Genomic DNA, 22,398 nt, shown 5'->3' with positions numbered 1-22,398 from the left:
TGAGGGTGGAGTCATCTAAGATAGCACAAGGGTTAATAAGTGTGATTTCTTGCATTATAAATGGGGTTGGGACCATCAGTTGTGTTGTGCAGAAGTCAGGTGGATACACAGCTGATAGTCCTACTGAATAGACTGTTAGAATTTGTATAATGGCAACAAAAAATAAGTGAAGTACAGAAAAACAAGTGGCCATCTTTACTTTAAGAAATGAAGGTCAGTCGGTCTGAAAAAACAGGAAAACTTTGAAAGTGTCCCCAAGTGCAGTCACAAAAACTATCAAGCGCTACAAAGAAACTGGCTTACAGGCGGACCGCCCCAAGAAAGGAAGACCAAGTCACCTCTGCTGCGGAGGATAAGTTCATCCGAGCCACCAGCCTCAGATTGGAGACCAGGTCAATGGCACACAGAGTTCTAGCATCACACCTCTACACATCTCGCAGCACATCTCTACACAACACATCTCTACAACAAATGTTAAAAGGAGACTGTGTGAATCAGGCCTTCATGGTAGAATATCTGCTAGGAAACCACTGCTAAAGAAAGGAAACAAGCAGAAGAGACTTATTTGGGCAAAAGAACACAAGGAATGGACATTAGACCAGTGGAAATCTGTGCTTTGGTCAGATGAGTCCAAATTGGAGATTTTTGGTTCCAACCACCGTGTTTTTGTGCGACGAAGAAAAGGTGAACGGATGGACTCTACATGCCTGGTTTCCACAGTGAAGCATGGAGGAGGAGGTGTGATGGTGTGGGGGGCTTTGCTGGTGACACTGTTGGGGATTTATTCAAAATTGAAGGTATACTGAACCAGCATGGCTACCACAGCATCTTGCAGCGTCATGCTATTCCAACCGGTTTGCATTTAGTTGGATCATCATTTATTTTTCAACAGAACAATGACCCCAAACACACCTCCAGGCTGTGTCAGGGCCACCGGACCTAAACCCAATTGAGATGGTTTGGGGTGAGCTGAACCGCAGAGTGAAGGCAAAAGGGCCAACAAGTACTAAACGTCTCTGGGATCTCCTTCAAGACTGTTGGAAGACCATTTCAGGTGACTACCTCTTCAAGCTCATCAAGAGAATTCCAAGAGTGTGCAAAGCAGTAATCAAATCAAAAGGTTGTTACTATCTACGATGAGACATATTTTCAGTTGTTTCACACTTTTTTGTTATGTATATAATTTCACATGTTAATTCATAGTTTTGATGCCTTCAGTGTGACTCTACAATGTTCATAGACATGAAAATAAAGAAACCTCTTTGAATGAGAAGGTGTGTCCAAACCATTGGTCTGTACTGTATTTGCAATTTATTTTGCCATTATTGGCCACATATTGATGGCATTTGTAAATATCTGAATACAAATGAAGAAAAATCTGTTTTAAAACCAAAATAATAACCCTTTTATACATTTCCAGTGTTAAACTTATTTTATACTTTCTAGGAAATAGTGTATGAATCTATGAACATTTTTTTTTCAGATTTGAAGGACCTCTGACTACAAAACTATAGAAATAAATGTGACCCTTTACCTTGTTTATACCAAGTTTCATGAAATTCCTTCACAGAATTCACAAATGAATTACCAAACAAGAACAAGTGTACAGATTTTTCCAGTTTTGAAGAAAAAGAAAAAATCAACACAATTGGAGCTCTTTTCCGTGATCCAGAACAGAACAACTTTTCAGGCTCATGGATGAACGTGAGCTCACATGTGAGTTTGTCTACCTCCTGTTAGCAGGAAATCCTTTTTAACATAAAGTGTTTTGGATTCCATGCATAGTCCCAAATGCTTACACACAATCCCATGGTTGGAACTGGTTTGATCCACTTGCCTCAGCCTCAAGACAGCCACCAATCAAGACCACAGGAAGCAGACAGACAGCTCCAAGTCTGGCCTTCATCCGTCTCCAAATGTAACCATTACTGATTCATGCAGAATTACAGAACAATTAGTGACAAACTGTTATTTTTACAAAATGTTCTTCAAATAATTTTTTTTTATTTTGCTTGTAAAAACTTAGAACGTAGGTAAATCATAAAAAAAACAAAAATACATTTTTTATCCTATTTTAAGAATCTCAGAAGTCCAACTAAATTAATGGGAATGTCAAACAGCCTTTGATCCTGATGATATATTGTGCAAAGAATAAGACACAGACAAACAATGCAAATGACAGAATAAAAAATGTGTTTTTATGACAGCTTTCCTGAGCCAAAGACAAAGCTCCAAACAAACAGCCACAAAATCTGCACCGCACATTTGTCACACTTTTAAACTGAACACTTCACTCGTAATAAATCAGGTGGAACATGAAAGAGGAGCAGAGGAAAAGAGGGCTCAGATGGATGAGGTGCTCTGGAGAGTCAAACAGAGACGTGACGCTGCACATGCCGTCACAGGCTGGAGGGGGGAGAGAGAAAGCAGCTGGAGAAGAAAGGTGGGAGTTCAACCAGGAAACATAAATATTTAGTCAAGACCAGATTAACATGTGAACAAAGGGCATGAAGCGCATTGACTCTAGAAAAATACCCATTCCCATAGAGTGGTGGTGGTGGGGGAAGCACAAACTTGAAACGGCAGGCCGTTTTTCAAATCCATTTTTGCTAATATTCTGGATATCTTTCAAAATGTTTTGCTGAACATTTTTCTGCATACACACATTACTTATGTCATCATAAAATGAAGAAAATAATCAGTATTCTGCTTTAATGTTTTTACAGATTCAGAATTTCTTTTTTAATATGCCTTCAAAATTCACAATTTTTTATAATTTAATAAATGTTATTTATCAATACCAACATTGATATATTGATGTAGGTAATGCAATTATGTTTTCGTAAAAGAAATGTTTTTATTTATAAAACAATAAGAAAATGCTGACAAATAATAAAACCATTTATGCAGGAATTGGATTACATTAGATTTTTTACCTCATGTTTGAAGTCATAATTAGTTTCAAACTTTTCAGTTGAAAATGTAAAAATAGTTTTGAGACTTCAGAAGAGTTCAAAATGTTTTAGCTACATAAAATGATACATTTTTTTGTGATGCTGATGCTTATTTGCAGTTTTTTCGTTTGTCTTCAACCCTTGTGCTATCTTAGATGACCTCACCCTTACAGTGACGTGTTGTCCCTACCATGACAAAGGTGGACAAAGGTGGAAAGATTTCATGTAATCCATAGACACCAATGAAGATCACAAATCATTGAAGAAAAAAGATTCAGAGCACTGTCTGACCCAACTCCCAATGTTAAAGTGCCTAGGATAGCACAAGGGTTACAACAGTTTCAAACATACATCACTAAAATGAATGAAATACAAAAGCTAATCTGAAAACTTTAAAACATTTTTAATAAAGAACAAGTTTAAAACTTCCTATGCAAAAATATTTTAAATTAAAACCACATTTAAATAATATTTTCACCTAACATTGTTTTAGGTTAAATCACCAGATTAACAGCAATAAAACAAAACAACAATAAATAAATGATAGTTTTTCTCAGGAGTGTATATAACTATCCAAAGATATTGAAGGAATCACCAGCTGGTGTTCCTTTCTTGACTTTTGGCTATGATGCTTCCACAGATCAATATTATCCATCAAACTTATGGTGTTGTTTTTATTCAGAATTCAGACATGTACAAATACATGTATGTTATCTTTCAGCTTTATTCATATGACCAAGCGTTTCAGTGGGAAACAGTCCAGCAGCCTATGTGTGAAGACTGCATAAAGTCAGTATTTGTATCACGGCTCCACTCTCAGACCTGATTCTCCTTTTCTTCCATGTGCTATAATGTCCATAATTCTCTGTGTTTTATTGTTTTTACGTTCATTTCTTTTTATTTTCCAATGCAGAAGTCTTTGAAGATGATATCCAGGATCTCCTCTGCCCCCAGCTTCCCAGTGATCCTCCCCAGGCTGGTGAGAGCTAAGCGGACCCCCTCAGCTGCCAGAGCCAGGTCAGTGTCACGCAATGTCTGATACTGAGCCAGAGCTGCCACGCACTGCTGCAGATGGGCCCTGTGGCGAGCCTGGGTCAGGGTGGGAGCATCAGACAGAGGATCGCCGCACCTAGAGAGGAAGTATAAGAACAAAATGAACCAGAACAACATAAGAGCCATTAGACGTTTGTGCTTTGATTTGTAGATGAAAAGCAGGTCAAGAGAAGCAAACCTCTGTCAGAAAAACCCATCAGATGTAATAATAAATCTATCTGCAGAGGAAAAACTGAACTGCTTTCAATAAAAAACACCTTTTTATAATATGTTTTCTTATTCAAAGTGCTTGCAGCGTTTCTGTTAGCAATGTGTTTGTAATCTGTTGGAAAATGCTCCAGTATAGAAACTCACAGAGTCTTAACACGGCTTTGCAACACAGAGAGAAAGTCCTGCAGCCCTTCATGAGTCTGACAGGAGATCAGACACACAGGAGGGAGTCCAGAGACGCCTTTCAGCTCCCGGTCCAGCTTCTGTCTTTGAGCTTCAGGCAGTAGATCAGTCTTATTTAGCACCAAGAGACACCTGTCTGCAGGAAATGACATGATACAACAAAACTCATACAGTTAGATCAGGGGTCTGCAACCTGAGGCTCCGGAGCCACGTGCAGCTCTTTTATCCCTCCATTCTGACTCTTTGCCTTTAAGAAAATGCAGTACATTTTAAATTAGGAAAGCTTGGCGCACATTCTGATCTAGAATGCACAATAGCAACAAGTTGTTGTCCTAATGATATAAAATGGCTTGTTTGATTTGGTTTTCTTGCATTCTTGATTCAAGTTAATCTGTTGCAGCAAGAGGATCTTGAAATATTCTACCAGTCTGTTGTGGCCAGCACTCTGTTCTTCTCGGTGGTCTGCTGGGGGGGCAGCATATCTGCTAGGGACAGCAATAGACTGAACAAACTGATCCGAAGAGCGGGCTCTGTAATTGGTTGCAAAATGGACACGTTTGAATCTGTGATGGAGAGGAGGACTTTAAATAAACTGGTATCCATCATGGATAATCCTGAGCATCCTCTCCATCCTGTACTGGATGGTCAGCGGAGCTCCTTCTCCAACAGACTAAGGCAGCTTCGCTGTCACACAAACCGCTTCAGGAGATCTTTCATTCCTCACTCCATTGGACTCTATAACTTGTCATCCATGTGCAATAGATAGTCATTTATGGTCCGTCTATTTTCTCTCTCCTGAGGTGGCATGCAATACGACTGTGCTAATTCACTGATGTTTCTTTCCGATTGATTGTTTTGGTTCTCTGTCATCTATTGTGTGTAAGTTTGTATCTTGAGCCTAACGCCGACGCTGCAACAACTGAATTTCCCAAGCTGGGATCAATAAAGTATCTTTATCTTATCTTTATCTTTATCTAGACTTGGGATGTGAGTATTTTGCACATGCTGCTGTCAAAAGTAAAGAAGTAAAAAATGGTCATTTATAGAGAAATATAGCACTTTAAAAATTCAATAATTGGAAACATTTAATAGCTATGTTGGGTAAATGAATGACTTAGCAGCAACATAAACATAAAGTGTACAAGGTGAAGTGGAACTTTGTGGCTCTTCCTGAGTTTTGGACAGGAAGAAAATGGCCCATAAGGCTCTATTGGTGTTAAAGGTTGCAGACCCCTGAGTTTGATTAATTCATCTGACAGTGCCTTGAAAACAAGTGCTTATATAAAGTAATGCAGCTGCACAGGTACACAAGATACTTTAAGAGTCATCTACTCAGAATAAACATTTTTTTTCAAAATGTGCACAAATGTTTCTGTGAAAATACACAAGTAGTTTGTTAGAAGGGGCTGATTATTGACTTTTGGAGGCTGACTACGTATAATACCTTTATCAGGCTGCTTCAGGTCAGGCAGAACACTTGTGAGGTTCTCCTGAAGAGTGCCTGCAGCTTTCTGTACGTCAAAGGGAAGCAGGACAGAGTCCACCACCACCAGAGTCAGATCAGCCTGCTGTACCCTGGAGGAACAAAAATGCTTGAACCCGAGTGCCCCTGCAGATCCATCAAAACAAGCTGTTCTGTTTACTAATGGTCAACTTGATCTAAGTACACGTTTACAGCAGTGGAGCAAATGACAGGCAGCAGACCAATGACATATGTCTGAGTTTTCCGTTGTTTGGCATCACAGAATAATAGGTGACTGAAAAAACGAATTTGTTTCCCTGGATGGTCCTTACTTGGAAAACTGCCGCCCTGAATCCATCCAGTTGTAAGGTAGCGGCAGGAGTGGCAGCGGATGCTTGTACTTACCACATCCTTCCTGTAGTGACCTGGGTCACAGGCTTCTGTCCTGCTCACAAAGTTTCCTACAGAACACTAAACGCCCACCCTTCCCACAGAGGCTTCACGTTGGCCAAACAAACGGTAAAGGAAAATAAAACTGTTCTTTTGTCAGGTCTATCGTCCAACTAATCCACCATTATTTTATTACTCGCTGTTGGTTTTATTGAATTGATATATGGCCTAATACCTATGGCTTGCCAAGAGGACAAGTACTTTGGGAAACACTTGACATTAATGCTTTCTGGCAAGAAAATTTGTTTCACATAATTGTTGAAATACATTTTTGTTTGTTAAACACAGAAGTTTCAATAAAGCTTTGAAACATTTTCACAGACAAATCGAACACGACACTAAACGCCCTTCTGTTCTGCCTTAACATAAAAATGGATGCAGCTGTCAGAGAGCATAAGTCCAGCATATATGATCAATCTGTTAACGCTGGCCCTTCATTATGCAATCTCACAAGTGTAATTGTCTCATGTATTTATACCCATGTCTCAGCTTTAATATAAACTCTGGCAGTTAAGCAAACACTACAGAAATGACTTATTTCTTCCTTTCTTTGTTTTCCAGAACACTGGCCTCCGCATTCACTTGCCTTGTTGAATTAGTCACGTGTCAAAAGTTGCTGAAGCAGCGCAGCACCACTCACATGTTTGCCTATTACTTACTAAATCCTGAAGAGGCAAAAAACAGAGACACTTCAGGTTAAAATCCCAGACACCCTAAAGTCCTCATGCAAAGTGTTGCAGGCACAGTGGTGGTAGGAGGATGATTTGGGCTTGCTTTGTTGCCAGAGTATCTGAAGACGTTTTGGTCATCAGTCTATGCTTTAGTGTAAGGTGAAGCAGCTAAAGCCAGACTGAAAACCAGGTTAGAGGTGACATGACGTCTGAAAATCAGTTTGAAGACAATTTTTCAGCTAAGTAGTCAAATGAAAGAATGACAGAACCTCAAAAACTCATTAAACTAGGAGGAAAAAATGAAATCAAAAGGGTCAATAAACTAGGAATCTATTGGAGCATGCCCAGTAAGGTCCATAAAGTACTGCGGGTTTGATTCTCACCTGTCAAACAAGAGACTGTTCCTCTCTTTGAGCACCATTTATCAAACATTAGAATAAAGTTCTATGCACCCCAGTACAGCTGCTTTAGAACACCTGCCACTCCAATCATATTTTGATCTTTTGTAAAAGCATTCCCAGTGCTCTTTTAATTATAATTATGCAGTTTTTAGCCAAAATAAATAAAAATCCTGTGTCGTTTTCTAGGACATAGTTTCTGCAGAGAAGCAGGAGTTCATTAGAAATCCAGCAACCCCGCCCCCCTTCCCTATTGTAGAGTGTATTTTCCTGGACCTGTATATTTTCTACGTCACAAAGAGGCTTTTTTTCAAACACCTTTTTATACCTTTTCCTGATTCACAACAATTTGAAAAATAAAATGGTTTTGGCACTAATAAATGCCACAAGAACATGTTAAAAACACAATCTTTATCAGAATGGGTCATTGAACCCAAATGTAAAGGCAACTAAAGCCTTTTGGAACAGGCTGCATGTACATTTAGTTCAGTAGGGAATTGAAGTCATTTTACATAGCAATGCAAAGTAATGAGAGCTTGTAATGAACCACCTAGTGGTTACCTGAGGAACTGACTTGGCTTCAGCTACTTCTATTTTTAAATCTGCCTGCAACCCACCACTTTATGAAAGAAGGGAACAGGACACCATCTGCAGTCTAATTATACCATACAGATAGGTTTTGCTAACAACTACATAATGAATAGTATGCATTTGGATCTCTTTGAACATTTTTGCATTTTGATTGACCTTAAGACCCAATAACAGATTACTTATACTGAATATTTTTTTAATTCTTTAATGTAAAAAATATATATACTCCTACCTCTCTCGAGCCCGGCGAACCCCCTCCTGCTCTATCAAGTCTGTGCTGTCTCTGAGGCCAGCTGTGTCGCTTAACAGGACGGGGAAGCCACCAATGTCCAGCCCCGTCTCCACCACATCTCTGGTGGTCCCAGCGATGGAGGAAACAATGGCGGCTGGTCGTTGGCCTGAAATTTAAAGCATGAATTTGTTTGATATTTTAAAACACAACTCTTATTTCTGTTTTTCTCTTAGTCAGAAGGCAGAATATTTTGTGTAAAAAATGTTTTATATTTTAATGACAGCTCTTTTTGTGTTTTTAATTCTAAACCTAGCTCACTTTGGTATTTTACTAAGGCACAAATCACATCTGAGTCAATTTGTAAAAATATGTTTATCTAAATATAGATTTTCTCTATTGTTGCTCCATCCATAAGGTGGGTTATTGAGGGTTCTGAGTCGTGGGCAACTCAAAACAGGAAAATGGGAACAAGCTATTACTCTGATGGGAAGCTCAGATGTTCTCCTGCCAAGTTTCTAGCTCACAGAGTCTAGATAAATTGATTATAAATGATTCCAGGAAACAATATTCCATACAAACATGATGTTACAACAACATAATCTCATTAGGTTGATGACACTTCAGTGTAAACAAGCAGGAAAATGGGAGCAGAGGTGAATACATCTTTCATTGCAGGCGATCCTGAATGTTTCTGCTGCTATTGTGAAAGGATGCAAACACTGAAAAAATCACAATAGTAAATATTTTTTGAGCTATTTGATTAAATTCCCCCAAAAAACAATAAATGTGCTGAGAATTCAGTTTTTATCTTTGCAAATCTGAACCAATTCTAAAGGTTTTACCTCCATAGAGCTCTTCAAGCCTCACTGCTGTTTCAGTTTGGATTTTTTTTTTAACCCCATTTTAATTTTCACAGAAGCAGATGAGCCATGAGACTCCAAGCTGGGGTGTGTCTTTAGCATCATTTAGTCCTGATCTCCTCATCGTGTTTGCTTGTCTCTTACAGAGTGTGTTGAGGAGGCTGCTTTTCCCGGCGTTGGTGGCTCCTGCAATGACCACGTGGACTCCGCTGCGAAGCCGCTCGCCTCTTCTCTCATCCTTTAGGTGTCGCTCGATTTCTGCCAGCAGAGTGATCACTGAGCTGTCCACTGTTGGGGGTGACAGGGAAGGTAGTGTATAAAGGGAGCCGGATGTGAAGTGGGCTTTGACGTTCACTTCGAGAACCGGGGTTGACTTGTGGATGATGCTACTGTTAAGTGGTAAAATATAAACACTGTAAATTCTAAAAGAAACAGAAAATGTATCAAAATGTTAAGGTAAACAGTGCTCGCTACTAAAGCAGTGACACAGAAAAAAAATGGTGGTTGAAGAGAGGAAACTTCACATTCCATGTCCATAAAGAGCTTTAGATCCGCCCAGATGACAGACACAGACAGTAGGTAAGCTGGTCTCTTGGAAAGACCCATAGTCAGCACTATCCTGATAGGTTATCTCTGAAGGAAAGACAAATACTGGGTCTCTGGCCGTCTTCTCCACACTTCCTAAGGAAACTGTCTTCTGTGCAGTTTCATGTCATGGTTTCTCCCCGAAGAGGAGCTGCAGGCCAAACTCCAGGCCAGTCAAAGAGGCAAACAGGAAAACCCACCGGACTCCTCCACCCTCACAGAGAAACAGAGCCTGCAGACCCCTTCACCTCCCTGTAGAGCCCAGAGGACGGCCGTGCTGTTGTTGTTCGGTCTAGATGTCAAAGTGCACGCTTACCTCGCTCTAAGACCCCATCCTCAATGAGCTCATCCTCACTGAAGTCAATGAAGGCCTCAACGTGAGCCAGACACTGCAGGGAACACAGAGAACCAAGAGGCGTAAATTCATTCTTTTGAGGTTATTTACAGAATTTCTTTCAGGATTTTGTTTGTCTTTGTGGTCTGAAGTTCCAGCTGGACTTGGGTGAAAGCCAACAAGAGGAGCCTGAGAGCAGATGGAAGAACATTGTCCTCCCTTGTGTGTCGGGTGTGTCCAAGAAAGGATCTTCAATGCTGGGGACATCTCTGTTCATTTCAAACAAAGTAATACGAGACACAGAGAGGTCCACCCCAAGGACAAAACACAGCGGGAGAAGCAGAGTAAGGGGGTCTGTGCTATTCAGTGCAGACAGTCTGATCGTACTTTAGGGAAACCAAACAAATCCTCCACCAAAGGATGGAACAGCACAGACTCAGCAGTTCACCTCCACCTGGAAGACAGCGGACACCACTTTGAAGACATAAAGTCACATTTTGGACAGAGACAACAAGAAAGACGAGAGAAAAAGCAGACATGATGGACATTTTTATCTTTTCTCTCTATATTGTTTATCCAGTTGACAGCTGCCACACGTGAACAATAAACCACTAAGGACTGCAGCCACCTCTGAGCCCCACCACGACCCCAACAAACTGATTATTGACATCTGCTCACGTCACATCTAGCCATTTCCCTTTTTTGTCCCAACGATGAAGCAGTCTGCACATCAATAATCTGACTTCCTATCAGCAGAAAGAACTAAAGAAATCCCTCGGATGAGCAGCAAAATGTATTTTGCATCGACCTTTGAAAAGTCCAACATTCTTACCCCCATTGGCAGATTTTCTTAACGTGAACAAAGAAATCTGACAATGGGGTAGATTTCCAAGAATTGTTCTCTTTAAGAAAAAAAATGTAGTCATTAAGACATGTTTTCTAAAACTAAGATAATTTTGTTATAGAAAAACTTTCTTGATAAGATAATTTTCTTGAAAAAAGGGCGTTTTTACTTTCTTAAGATTTTGTTTTTGCGGTGCATAATCTTTCCATTACATGTGCGTGATATTTATCTTTCCAGATAAATGTTGGGAACCATAACTCATTAAATCCTCATATTTAAAATAGAGAGGCAAAAATATAATCAGGGATCAAACATGATATATATATATATATATATATATATATAATTTAACGAAAATATTACTCTGTCATCAGCGAATCATGTCTGCTATTTAATCAACAAGTGCAGATCTATTACTGACCACCAAACTCATCTTAAAATCACTTTTTTTATTCTTATTTTACTAAAACTGAACTGAAATGCAAAAAGACTAATTCAGAACCATTTTCTTTGTGATCAAAGTTTGTGTTATTTTTTCATTTTTTTAAGTATCAACTTTTTGAAATCTGTTCAGTGTGTTGGAGCACAATGTTTTTTATCCAATTTGAACTCCAGGCTATAAGCTACTGTTTTATTTTTGGTCAACTTTTTCACAGGCTGATCTCAACATGTGCCCTTCTGTTTACAGTCTTCCTGCGGTCTGACCTCACAGCAACGGGTTTGCGATTCGAGTTAATCAGCAGAACATAGGAAAAATAGCCTCCGCATTTCCACACCAACAACGATCAGTATCTTGATTAACATAGCAGAACATGAATACAAAAAGCTGAACAAAAACAGGAAGCATCTGATCCCCACACTTGACCACATCCACAAACAGGGGGGAAGCCAGTATGGCAAAAAGCTGCATTGTCAGGAAGTCAAATGGACATCCCATCATCGCCGCCATCATACACATTGCACAGCTCTGATAAGGTGTGCTCTGAGGAACATGGTCGGTCGGTCAGTTCTAAGAACTAAGCTTCTGAAAAGCAGCTCAAGTCTCTCAAGGGAAAACACCTGGATTTGTGGTTGTATCAAACTGTTAACAGGAACACAACAGTTAACTGTACAAAGGCTTTAATCACTTCCAATGAGATGAAAATCCTAACAGTCAGGTAGGTAATGGATGTAAAAAAAAAAATATATATATATATATTCCACCATGACCTGTGAGCCCAACCACAAAAAGATAGAGATTTTAAAGTCAGTGATTCTGAAAACCAATGGAAATCCATCTATGAATATATGATAAAAATATCTTAAATTGCATAGCATAGAACAGCAGAAAAATAGTCAGAGGTTAATGTTAAAACTCAAGAAGAAGAAGGAGGAACACGCAAAGTCCATTAAATAAAATGATCAAATCACAACCAGGATACAGAAGACCTCATGATTCAGGTATCTTCCACATATGTGTGTGTCAATAAGGATATTTTAATTGTTACTACTCCACAGAACATGAACTAGAACTATAAAAACAGGAAGCTTGAGAGTTCTTTAGAAACAGCTGTAGAGATTTTTTCAAAGCAACAAAAGCATTGTGTGGGGGTGAGGTCTGACCTGCAGCTCAGTACAAACAGGTTCTTTCCAAAGTCTCTCTTGAGGGGAAAGCTGCAGTATGAATTGTTTCTGCTGTCAGGATGGTCTAACAACGAAATGTTTTTATTTGGAGACTTCTTCAGCTCTGGAGGTCATTCCTGCCCACCACTGTGATTTCATGCAGTGATGTGTCCTTGTTTTTGTTTTTTTAAAACCAAAATGGAGAAAGGACAAACTATTTACTGGATCTGAGACCAGGTTCATTTTAAAACAAAGCGATCTCTTGCATTGGGATTATTCTCCAGTAAAAAGCATTACAACTGTCATTCAGAAAGAAACCCTTCAGAATGAAGGCAGTGTCTGGTAACAGAAGACCTACTCGTTTCAGTCTGTGGCTCCAGCCTTGATAGAGGCGTTCCAGATCTCCAGACATCTGTCGAAGAGCTTGTCTTCGCTGAGCCTCTGTCTCTGCATGGATTAGATCCCCAAGTCCTTCAACCTTTGAAAGAAAAAAAAAAAATCACATTTGATCTCCACAGGTCTCATGCTTAATTCTTGCAATACCATTTTGAAAGTGATGCCATTAAAGTGACAATTTATTCATAATTATATGCATAATTTGTTATTGCCAGACTGACACCTGATGGCTTGGGGAAACTGTAAGTTGCATCTGTAACATCAGAATATAAGCTTTAACATTTACTGTATTTAAAAACTTTAAACTATTTTGGATTTTCACGTATCTTTTTTACCTTTTCAAAAATAAAAGCTCAGATTAAAGTCAATTACAATTTACTGCAAACATTTAAGTATTTGTCCGGCGTAATGCAACAAATGCATCAACCTAAAGACAGAAATAAGACGAGCACAGAAAATCGAAAGATTATTTTCTGCAGTTTTGGCTTCAGATGAAAAATGCCTTCATGATTTCATAACCTTTAAAGGTTTACAACACACTGATGCACCATGGGACGTTTTAATGGATTTCACTCGCCTCAGTTAAACCCAGCTTTCCTGCTTGAAAAGCCCTTCGCGTGAACTCCCCAGCTTCGGCAGGCCTCATGCCAGGCATGCTTCCTGCAAAACGTGCACACAAACAAAAACATGAACTGGTGAGACATGCAGCCTGGATCACAGAAACGCAGACGATCAAACACAGGGTCACAATGTCACTTCAGCTTAAGAACACAAACAGGCACATCTGCTAGTTCTCCAGATTGCAAATGCATAGTGCTTTCAACCAAATATCAGATTTCATCAAGAGACAATGGTAAGTGCAACTCGTCTGGAAAAGGGGGTTTTAATATTTGATCAACATTTTTAATCAAAAGCACTAAATCTCTTTTGATTTAAAAATACACTATAAATACTGTGATGTTGTAATAAATAAATAAACAGCTATTGATTTAGCTTTTTAGCACTTTAACTTCCACCTAATTCCTCCTCTTAACTTGTGTAACACTGTCCTCTAGCGGCCAAGAGTGAGACTGCAGGGGTTTCATGCAATTCAAAGAATTGTCATGCTGAACAAACCACATTTATTTAGCATCCCATAAAATAAAAATAAAAAACATTAAATACAGACCTAATTTAAAAAAAAAAAGATTGTATTATTGAAACTGATTGTTTTTGTTACCCAAAGCCTGTAGGACAGCAGTAATCACAGCAGGACCTCCATGGATGTGGAACTCAACACTGTCTTCTCCTGTGAAACTATGAGGACCTAAAACATGTAAAGAATTGCACTTTTCAGCCAAATACTAAAAATTAGTTCGCAAATAAAAAGATTTGAGCAAACCAGGACTATGGATGGATAAATCAACATGTTAAAAACATCTTAAAGAATTGAAATGGTAATAAACAATATGTATTTATGAGTAAGGTGGTTTTAGTGCCCCACAATTCTCCCACTGAGAACATCATGTTGTTTTAGTTGATGGTATGTTGTTGATATAATGTTAATCAGACCAAATCAAGAGCATAACCTTAAATTTTCTGGATTTTAAAGGCATTAATGAAAACACGAAAACATTTGAATTAGTTGGTACTGCACCAGGAAACCATAGGACCAGGCCACGGTCCAGGATCTCTTTGGAGTTGGGGTCTGTTATGCTGCGTAACAGGGCTGTCCGAGGAGAAGGCAAGCAGCACTTCAGCCCCGCCATGCATCTCAAAGCCATGGATGAGGCAGAACCACTGACACGGACCACAGCCACCCCACATCTGCCATGACCTGATGACAACGCAAAGATGGTGTCTGCATCTGCCAGGCCAGCTGGAACTCCATTAAAGGTGGACACAAGCTGATGTAGAGTAGTTACTCGACTGGAAAGGATAGATGTACTTAGTTATTCTAGTTTTTAATTACATTCAATACACTTTCTAACTGATAACTTGCTGATATACATTCAACACAAAGTAAACATTTTGAATGTTAAAAAATAGGGAGACTTATGAGCCTTTACCCCATCTAATCCACTCTATCATTAAAAAAAAGACTTAAAGCAGTAAATAAAACGCTGTATAAATGTAAAGCAAACCTTTTCCTGTGTGTGTGGACTGCAGCTCTACGAATTTCCCGAAAAATAGATAGAAGCGGTAACATAATTTTACATTAGTTAACTAAGTGTAACGTTACGTATTTATTAACATTTCGTCGCGTTGTTTCTTCTTATTCCATAACGTGTTTTGTTGCAAATAGAGACATCTTTAGCCCCGGTTAGCTCTAATCAAGGTCGCCAGGAAATGCAATAACAGCAGAGAAATGTCGACAAACAAAACTAATATAACAGTTATTCATTTTCCACTGTTAGATTCACAACTTCTACTCTGTCAAATCTCACGCTGCTGTCTATCAGCGCATGTTCAGCCTCCGGGAAATGATTGGTCGACGTTTTCCACATTTCATTTTCTATTAGTTTTAACACACGTCAATCAAATTTAAGCCTCGCCCATTTGTGCATCGGGAAACATCTTCCGTCAAAACATATCCACCCCTTTAGTGTTCCCCTTCTGGCCAACATATGCGGCAGGCTAAATTTTGAATTTAAAGCCCACAAACAATACATTCGTTTTCCCTTACCTTCACTAACCTATTCGTCCGTCTGATACTATGCTGCTCTTTAGTTGCTTTTTTAATTTAAACTCTTGTGGTTAAATTTTATTTTTTAAATAAAATAGAAAGAAAAAGCGTTTTTACCATTATCAAATACTAATGATTAAGAATAACATGTCTTAAATTAAAAACTTTACTTTTTTAAAATGAAATTCACTTTAAATAATACACTTCTTTTTTGAATGCACAATGTATTATTATTATTATTGTTGTTTTTTTTTTACTTTTAAGCTTTTATATATTATTTGTGTGTGTGGGGGTGGGGGGGGTATGGAGTCTGTGTATTTGCATGACGTCATATTTATTTATTGAATTAAATATTTATTTATTTAATTATGAACAGTATAGGACTCCATAGGGGGGGTCTCTTGGCCAGGTCTCTCTCAAAATAGAAATGTAATCTCAACGGACTTCCTGGTAAAGTAAAGGTTAAATAAATAAATACAGATACGAGTACAATTACCACGCGTTTATCGCTTTGTATCTTTGCTGGTTTCCCTGTGTAAATATATATTAGCTGATAATATTGAAATTCACGACAGAATTTAAACAAATTTAAATAATGGCAGTAAATTTGGTAAAACAAAAAAGATGATACAGGACTTTTATTTCTGCAACAAAACCCAAATAACAAAGGACATGTTAAACAATAGCTTGGGTCTTCCTGTATTGAAATGATTTTTTTAAATTTTATTTATTTTATTTCTTTACCTACTTCATCATCATTATGTTATTATCCAACTGTTTACATTTAAAACATTTTTAGTAAAGTACTTTGTTTAGAGCAGTGGAACTGGTAGAATCATTATGGCCACTATTTTTTCCTTTTCACAGAATGCACATGCAATTTGCAAAACATAAAAAACAAGGCATAGACTGCACATGAACTCATGTGTGTGCCCTATAAGTTGCCTTGCACCTGTCAACCCAAAGGATGGTGAGTAAGCACAATCTCTGCTCACACATGGATGCTCCTGTGTTGAGCATCACGTAAGGAGGGAGGGCTGCACAGAAACAAAGGATCCAGGAGAGATGGCTAAGAAAAGAGACTGCACTTATGCAGAAAAGGTTTGGCCTGAATCCAGGTAGCAGTTTATAACCTCAGATCTCAATAATTTACCAGGCTCACTGTGTGCACAAAGTGTGACAGCTGCCACCTCGCAGCTGTTGAGTACAGTCAGTGGGCCGAGCTAGAACAGTATCAGCGAGGTCGTGGATATTATTACGGATGACGAAACTTTCTTTGTTAAGAACAGGGATGTATCTGCTCACACAGGCACATGTTCACCAACTCTTGTATGGGTGTAAAACTGCAAAGAGGCCCATCAGAGTCAGAACGGAGGTTTGGTTAAAAAAAAACATGCCTTCACTAGGAGAACCTAACTGATATTTGCACAGGAAACCATGCCATCATTTAGGTTCTTCTAGTGAAGGCACAAAAACAGACCCAGCCACAGGCACTTTACCATTGGAAGTTGGGTCATCTAGACCCACTAGACCAGGGGTGGGCAATTCCAGGCCTCGAGGGCCGGTGTGTCTGCATGATTTCCAGATAGTCTTGCCCTACTCATGGCTGATTACCTGGTTCAGGTGTGTCCAGCCAATTAGAACATGCCAGAGTAGGGTGTGCTGGAAAACATGCAGGACTGCGGCCCTCAGTGCCCACCTCTGCACTAGACAGTGCGCTGAACCTTTTATCTTCAATGATTTGTGATCTTCACTGGTGTCCATGGATTACATGAAATCTTTCCACCTTTATCCACCTTTGTCATGGTAGAGAGAACACGTCAATGTAAGGGTGGGGTCATCTAAGATAGCACAAGGGTTATATATGATTATGCTGTTTTTGCCCAAAAAACTAAAAACACATATTGGACACATACAGTCAATGGTTGGACATAATTTCAGCAGAGCGGCAGTAGTACATTAGATGTTCACCTCTGACTTGTGGGCAGGGGCGTTGGCATGGAGTAACCCTGCCCCACTTCCCATCATCACATTGTTTACATGCTCTCCTTCCAGTTTACAGCCCGTCACAACCCCAACGTAACATTAGTGCAACAAAAATGGTGAACAATGTTGGAGATCTCTAGCTGTACAGTTTTGAGCCAGATGCCAGTTCAGATGAGAAATACGAAGACAGACGTGTGTCAAGTGGATGCATCAGAATGGACCAAAGCAGGGAGCTTGTGGCTTGCCATTGTAGTGTCTACACACCACAATGACAAGCTTTTTCCAACTGCATATTTCATCAACAATTTTAAGCTTAAATTTCTTTGTATGTCTTCCATGGTCAAAAAAATGCCACAAGGCCATAGTAAAAACACCAAAAACATCATTTTCATCAAAGTAGGTCTTTAATGAAGTCATAGTTTTTGCCCTTTTAAAAAAATGAAGGGTATCCTATACCTGCAAATGAACTGTGACATAAATCTATTTTACTGGCAGATGGAAATTCAAGGTCACTTACGTTTAAAATTCCTCCGAGTATCTCTAAATGCAGATGGATGGAGTGTTTGGTCAGCCAGTTTACCTGACTTTGCAATAATTTTGCAGGGTGCAGTTTAGCATAACACCCACCTATTTTGGGAGATTGTAAGGTGAATCCATCTACGTGTTGTGTGGATGTGTGTCATCCAGCCCCCTCCCCCAGCTCCCCTGTTCTTTGTCCCTCCTCTTGTAGTCTGAGGACGGCAACCTGCTCCAGACAGCCCACATAGATGATCCATCGCCACAACCTTCACTTCACTTTCATACCCATTTAACCCCGGAACCTGCGCCGCTACACCCATGCTCCACCCTCTGCCTGAGATGCGACACCGCTGCACAGTTTCCCGGAGAATATCTTCATTTGGCGCCGCTCCCCGCTGATAGAGAGAGCATGCCCGACGCAGGGACGGCAGCGGCCGCGGCTGCAGCGCCCACCGCCGCTGGAGGTGTGACCACCACCGGCGACGGCCCCGAGAACTCCAGGCACCGACACCGACCACAGCAGGGGGACGCGGACAGGCCGGAGCCGGCCACTGCGCCCCAGCAGAGCTCCTCGGGAGTACTGGGTGAGTCCAAAGCGCCTCTTTAGGTCCGGACGGTTCGGGTGCAGGCGGAGGAGAGGACAGGTGGATGTGACGCTCTTATGTCTTCAGATGAGCACATGATGATGCAGACGGAGAAACCATGACTGCAGATTTGTGGGACAGCAGCTTTTGTCAGTGACGGATGCTGGGAACGGTTCTGACCCGCATGTGATGTTCTCCACACTGACTTGGCTTTTTGACATCCATAATGCCTCTTCAGTTGGTTTCAATTAAGTTTCTGTTTCCAGTCAAACCCACAGGAAAAACTATAATAAATGCATCTTTGCTTTTGTTGAGGCAACAGAAAGTTGTCCTTTCAATAAAGGGGAGAATACACATGTTTTCTGTTTACATTCAATGACAGGGACTATTTTTTTTTATATTTGGAGGGAAGAAGCTATTTTTAGATCAGACCACAATATTTGCCCCTGCAGGGAGCCTCAGCTGCAAAGCAGGGTTGTTTTCCTGTATGTGGGATGCAGGATCATCTTCTGCGACTGCCGCTGCAAAGTGATGCAGTGGAGCAGGGGGCTGGTAACACATGAGTACTTGGACAAGGTAACCTGAGCATGCAGCAGCAGACTGGGAAAAGCAGACTGATGTCATCCCCTGTGGACGGTGGCATTGCCGGGTCCTGTGATCTACTTCTATGGATGCTCCAGTGGGTCAGAAATGTGCTGGAGGGTTGCAAGTTAGAAGTGAGGAGTAATAATGGTGCAAAGACAAATGAAAGGTGATTTTTTTTCTCTCTCCTCCTGTAAAGTTCTGGTTGGATCAAGCAAAAAATGTAAAGTCAGAAATAAGGCGGTGTTTAAAAAGTTGTTAATCTTTTTTACTTTAAATTGTTTTGTGGAACATGTTTTTTTTAAAGTTTGGTGAATTACTGATTTTGTCTTGTTAAAAAAACAAGTATTTTTTGGCTGAACAGTTATCAGTACTTGGACCTTATCAGACTAAATTCAATGAAAGTACAAAAGTCCGAAAATGAAGAAACAGTCTTGCTGAAGCAGAACCTAGTAAGTAAACAAACAAAAAAACATTAGCAAAAAGGCTTAAATGTTTAATTATGTCAAACTGAAGAATAAACCTCTGATTATCTGTATATATTTATGGATATAAATTAGAATAGTGTGTGTGTGTGTGTGTGTGGGTTTTGGGGAATAAGATTTCAATGGAACCAAATGAGCGTTTATACATGACAAATGAGTGTCTGATGGTTCCATGTGTATTTTTCTTTGTGTAGGTCAGTGTTTTTCAACCAGTGTGCCGCGGCACACTAGTGTGCCGTGGGAGATGGTCAAGTGCGCCGTGGAGAAATTGCCCTCATTCACTGATCTAAAAACATTTTCCATCTCCAGGAAATCAGCTCTTTGTTCATCCAAACAGGCCCTGATAAAACACTGAGTAGTTAGGAATATAAAAGATCGTAAAATTACTTTTGCTTTGTGTTTATTTAATTCTATTAAAGACATTTTGATAAAATCACGGCACCGCGATTTAGCTGCAGCTATAACTGTGTAAGGACAAGTCCCGCCCCTTTAACTGTCTCCGCCAATCATTCTTGAAGGCTTAATCACATGTCATCAGTCTGACCAATCAGAAGTGGTTAAAGTCTTCACTTCCTTGTTCTTAATTCTGCTGATAAAGTCGCTCAGTTCTAACAAATATACCAGCTAAAGACGAGCTTTAGCTGGTGGTTCATCTCTTAGAAAAAAACAGCCGCAACTTCCTGCTTTTTCTGCCACAATTATCACAAAAATTCACATGAGATTGCGGGGGGGGGGGGGGGGGGGGGGGGGGGGCTGTCGATCAATACAGACCATGAATTTCTGCTTTTTTTTTTTTTTTTTGGATGCTGGTGTGCCGCGGGATTTTTTTCAGGGTTAAAGTGTGCCGTGGCTCAAAAAAGGTTGAAAAACACTGGTGTAGATACAGTGAGGTCAATGAGTATTTGACCACCCTGTGATTTAGCAAGTTCTCCCACTTAGAAAACATAGAAGGGTCTAAAATTGTCATCATAGGTGCATTTCCACAGTGAGAGACAGAATCTGAAGAAACATTCAGAAATCACGTTGTACAATTTTTAAAAACAATTTATTTGTATATTACTATGACAAATAAGTATTTTATCACTTGAGTTAAACAACTGTAATATTTGGTACAGAAGCCCTTGTTAACAATTACAGAGGTCAAACGGTTCCTGTAGTTCTTCACTAGGTTTCTACACACTGCAGCAGGGATTTTGGCCCACTCCTCCATACAGATCTTCTCTAGATCTGTCAGGGTTTGGGGCTGTCGCTGGGCAACACGGAGTTTCAGCTCCCTCCAAAGATTCTCTATTGGATTTAGGTCTGGACACTGGCTGGGCCACTCCAGAACCTTGATATGCTTCTTATGGAGCCACTTCTTGGTTTTCTTGGCTGTGTGCTTCGGGTCATTGTCATGCTGAAAGACCCAGCCACGACCCATCTTCAACACTCTGACTGAGGTTAGGAGGTTTTTGCCCAATATCTCACAATACAGAGCCCCGTTCATCCTTTTCTTAATACAGTGCGGTCGTCCTGTCCCCTGTGCAGAAAAACACCCCCAGAGCATGATGCTTCCACCCCCGTGCTTCACTGTAGTTATGGTGTTCTTGGGATGATGCTCCTCCTTCTTTCTCCTCCAAACACGCCGAATGGAGTTAAGACCAAAAAGTTCTGTTTTGGTCTCATCTGACCACAAGACTTTCTCCCATGACATCTCTGGATCATCAAGATGGTCATTGGCAAACTTCAGACGGGCCTTGACATGGGCTGACTTCAGCAGGGGAACCTTCCGTGTGATACATGATTTGAAACCATGACGTTTTAATGTATTACTTATAGTAGCCTTGGAAACAGTGGTCCCAGCTCTCTTCAGGCCATCGACCAGCTCCTCCCGTGTAGTCCTGGGCTGATTCTTCTTCCTTAGCATCATCGATACCCCACGAGGTGAGATCTTGCGAGGGGCCCCAGTCCGAGGGACATTGACAGTCATCATTAGCCTCTTCCATTTTCTGACAATTGCTCCAACAGTTGTCCTTTTCTCACCAAGCAACTTGGCAATTGCCCCGTAGCCACTTCCAGCTTTGTGAAGGTCTACAATTTTGTCTCTTGTTTTTGGTTTTGCCCATGTTGGTAGTTAGACTTCTGGCTGATTGTGGGGTGCACAGGTGCCTTTATGCAAGCTAACGACCTCAAACAGGTGCCACTAATTTAGAATCATGAGCAGAGTGGAGTTGGACTGTTTAAAAGCAGAACAGCAGGTCTTTGCTGGTCAGAAATCTATTTGATAATCAAGTGATCAAATACTTATTTGTCACAGTAATATACAAATAAATTGTTTTAAAAAAATTGTACAACATGATTTCTGAATGTTTCTTCAGATTCTGTCTCTCACTGTGGAAATGCACCTATGATGACAATTTTAGACCCCTCCATGTTTTCTAAGTGGGAAACTTGCTAAATCACAGGGTGATCAAATACTTATTGACCTCACTGTATGTTTGTATGTGTTTATATGGGTTTCTGAAACTGAAGGTGAGTATACTAGGTGTGGTAATAAATTTGGTCTAGGCCAGGGGGTGAGAATTTATAATATCTTCTCACTCCCTTTCGGATATTTCTTGTATTGTTTTTATCTTGTCCTATGTTTCCAATTAGTGTCCGAAATGAAATATTGTTACCATCATCATCAATTGTTATGATCAGATATTCATTGGCATCAAACAAGTTGAAATACTGGACATATATGTCAATGATCTTTTAATCTATTCTAAAA

General features: G+C 40.0%; 2 protein-coding genes across 3 annotated transcripts in view; one reads left to right on the top strand and one right to left on the bottom strand.

Annotated features, from left to right (window-relative positions):
* Window positions 1–3,608: 3,608 nt before the first annotated feature.
* gtpbp3 (GTP binding protein 3, mitochondrial) lies at window positions 3,609–15,292 on the bottom strand. Its single transcript, XM_023954276.1, has 11 exons — window positions 14,949–15,292; window positions 14,462–14,733; window positions 14,045–14,131; window positions 13,403–13,485; window positions 12,788–12,907; window positions 9,966–10,038; window positions 9,209–9,352; window positions 8,205–8,370; window positions 5,845–5,975; window positions 4,362–4,536; window positions 3,609–4,083 (listed from the first exon to the last, which is right to left on the bottom strand). The coding sequence occupies exons 1-11, from the start codon at window positions 15,011–15,013 to the stop codon at window positions 3,852–3,854; spliced, it is 1,548 nt and encodes a 515-aa protein (XP_023810044.1). The 5' UTR covers window positions 15,014–15,292; the 3' UTR covers window positions 3,609–3,851.
* A 2,214-nt stretch (window positions 15,293–17,506) lies between these two features.
* Window positions 17,507–22,398, top strand: part of ano8 (anoctamin 8) — a 41,726-nt gene continuing 36,834 nt past the window's right edge. For both annotated transcript variants that reach the window (XM_023954274.1, XM_023954273.1), the window contains exon 1: window positions 17,507–18,579. In XM_023954274.1, coding sequence (XP_023810042.1) covers window positions 18,405–18,579 — 175 coding nt within the window. In that variant the 5' untranslated portion in view covers window positions 17,507–18,404. The remainder of the gene's footprint in view (window positions 18,580–22,398) is intronic.

The sequence above is a fragment of the Oryzias latipes genome, chromosome 4 (assembly GCF_002234675.1).
Source record: "Oryzias latipes chromosome 4, ASM223467v1".
NCBI classification, from domain to species: domain Eukaryota; kingdom Metazoa; phylum Chordata; class Actinopteri; order Beloniformes; family Adrianichthyidae; genus Oryzias; species Oryzias latipes.
This window is presented reverse-complemented; position numbering and strand designations above follow the sequence as displayed.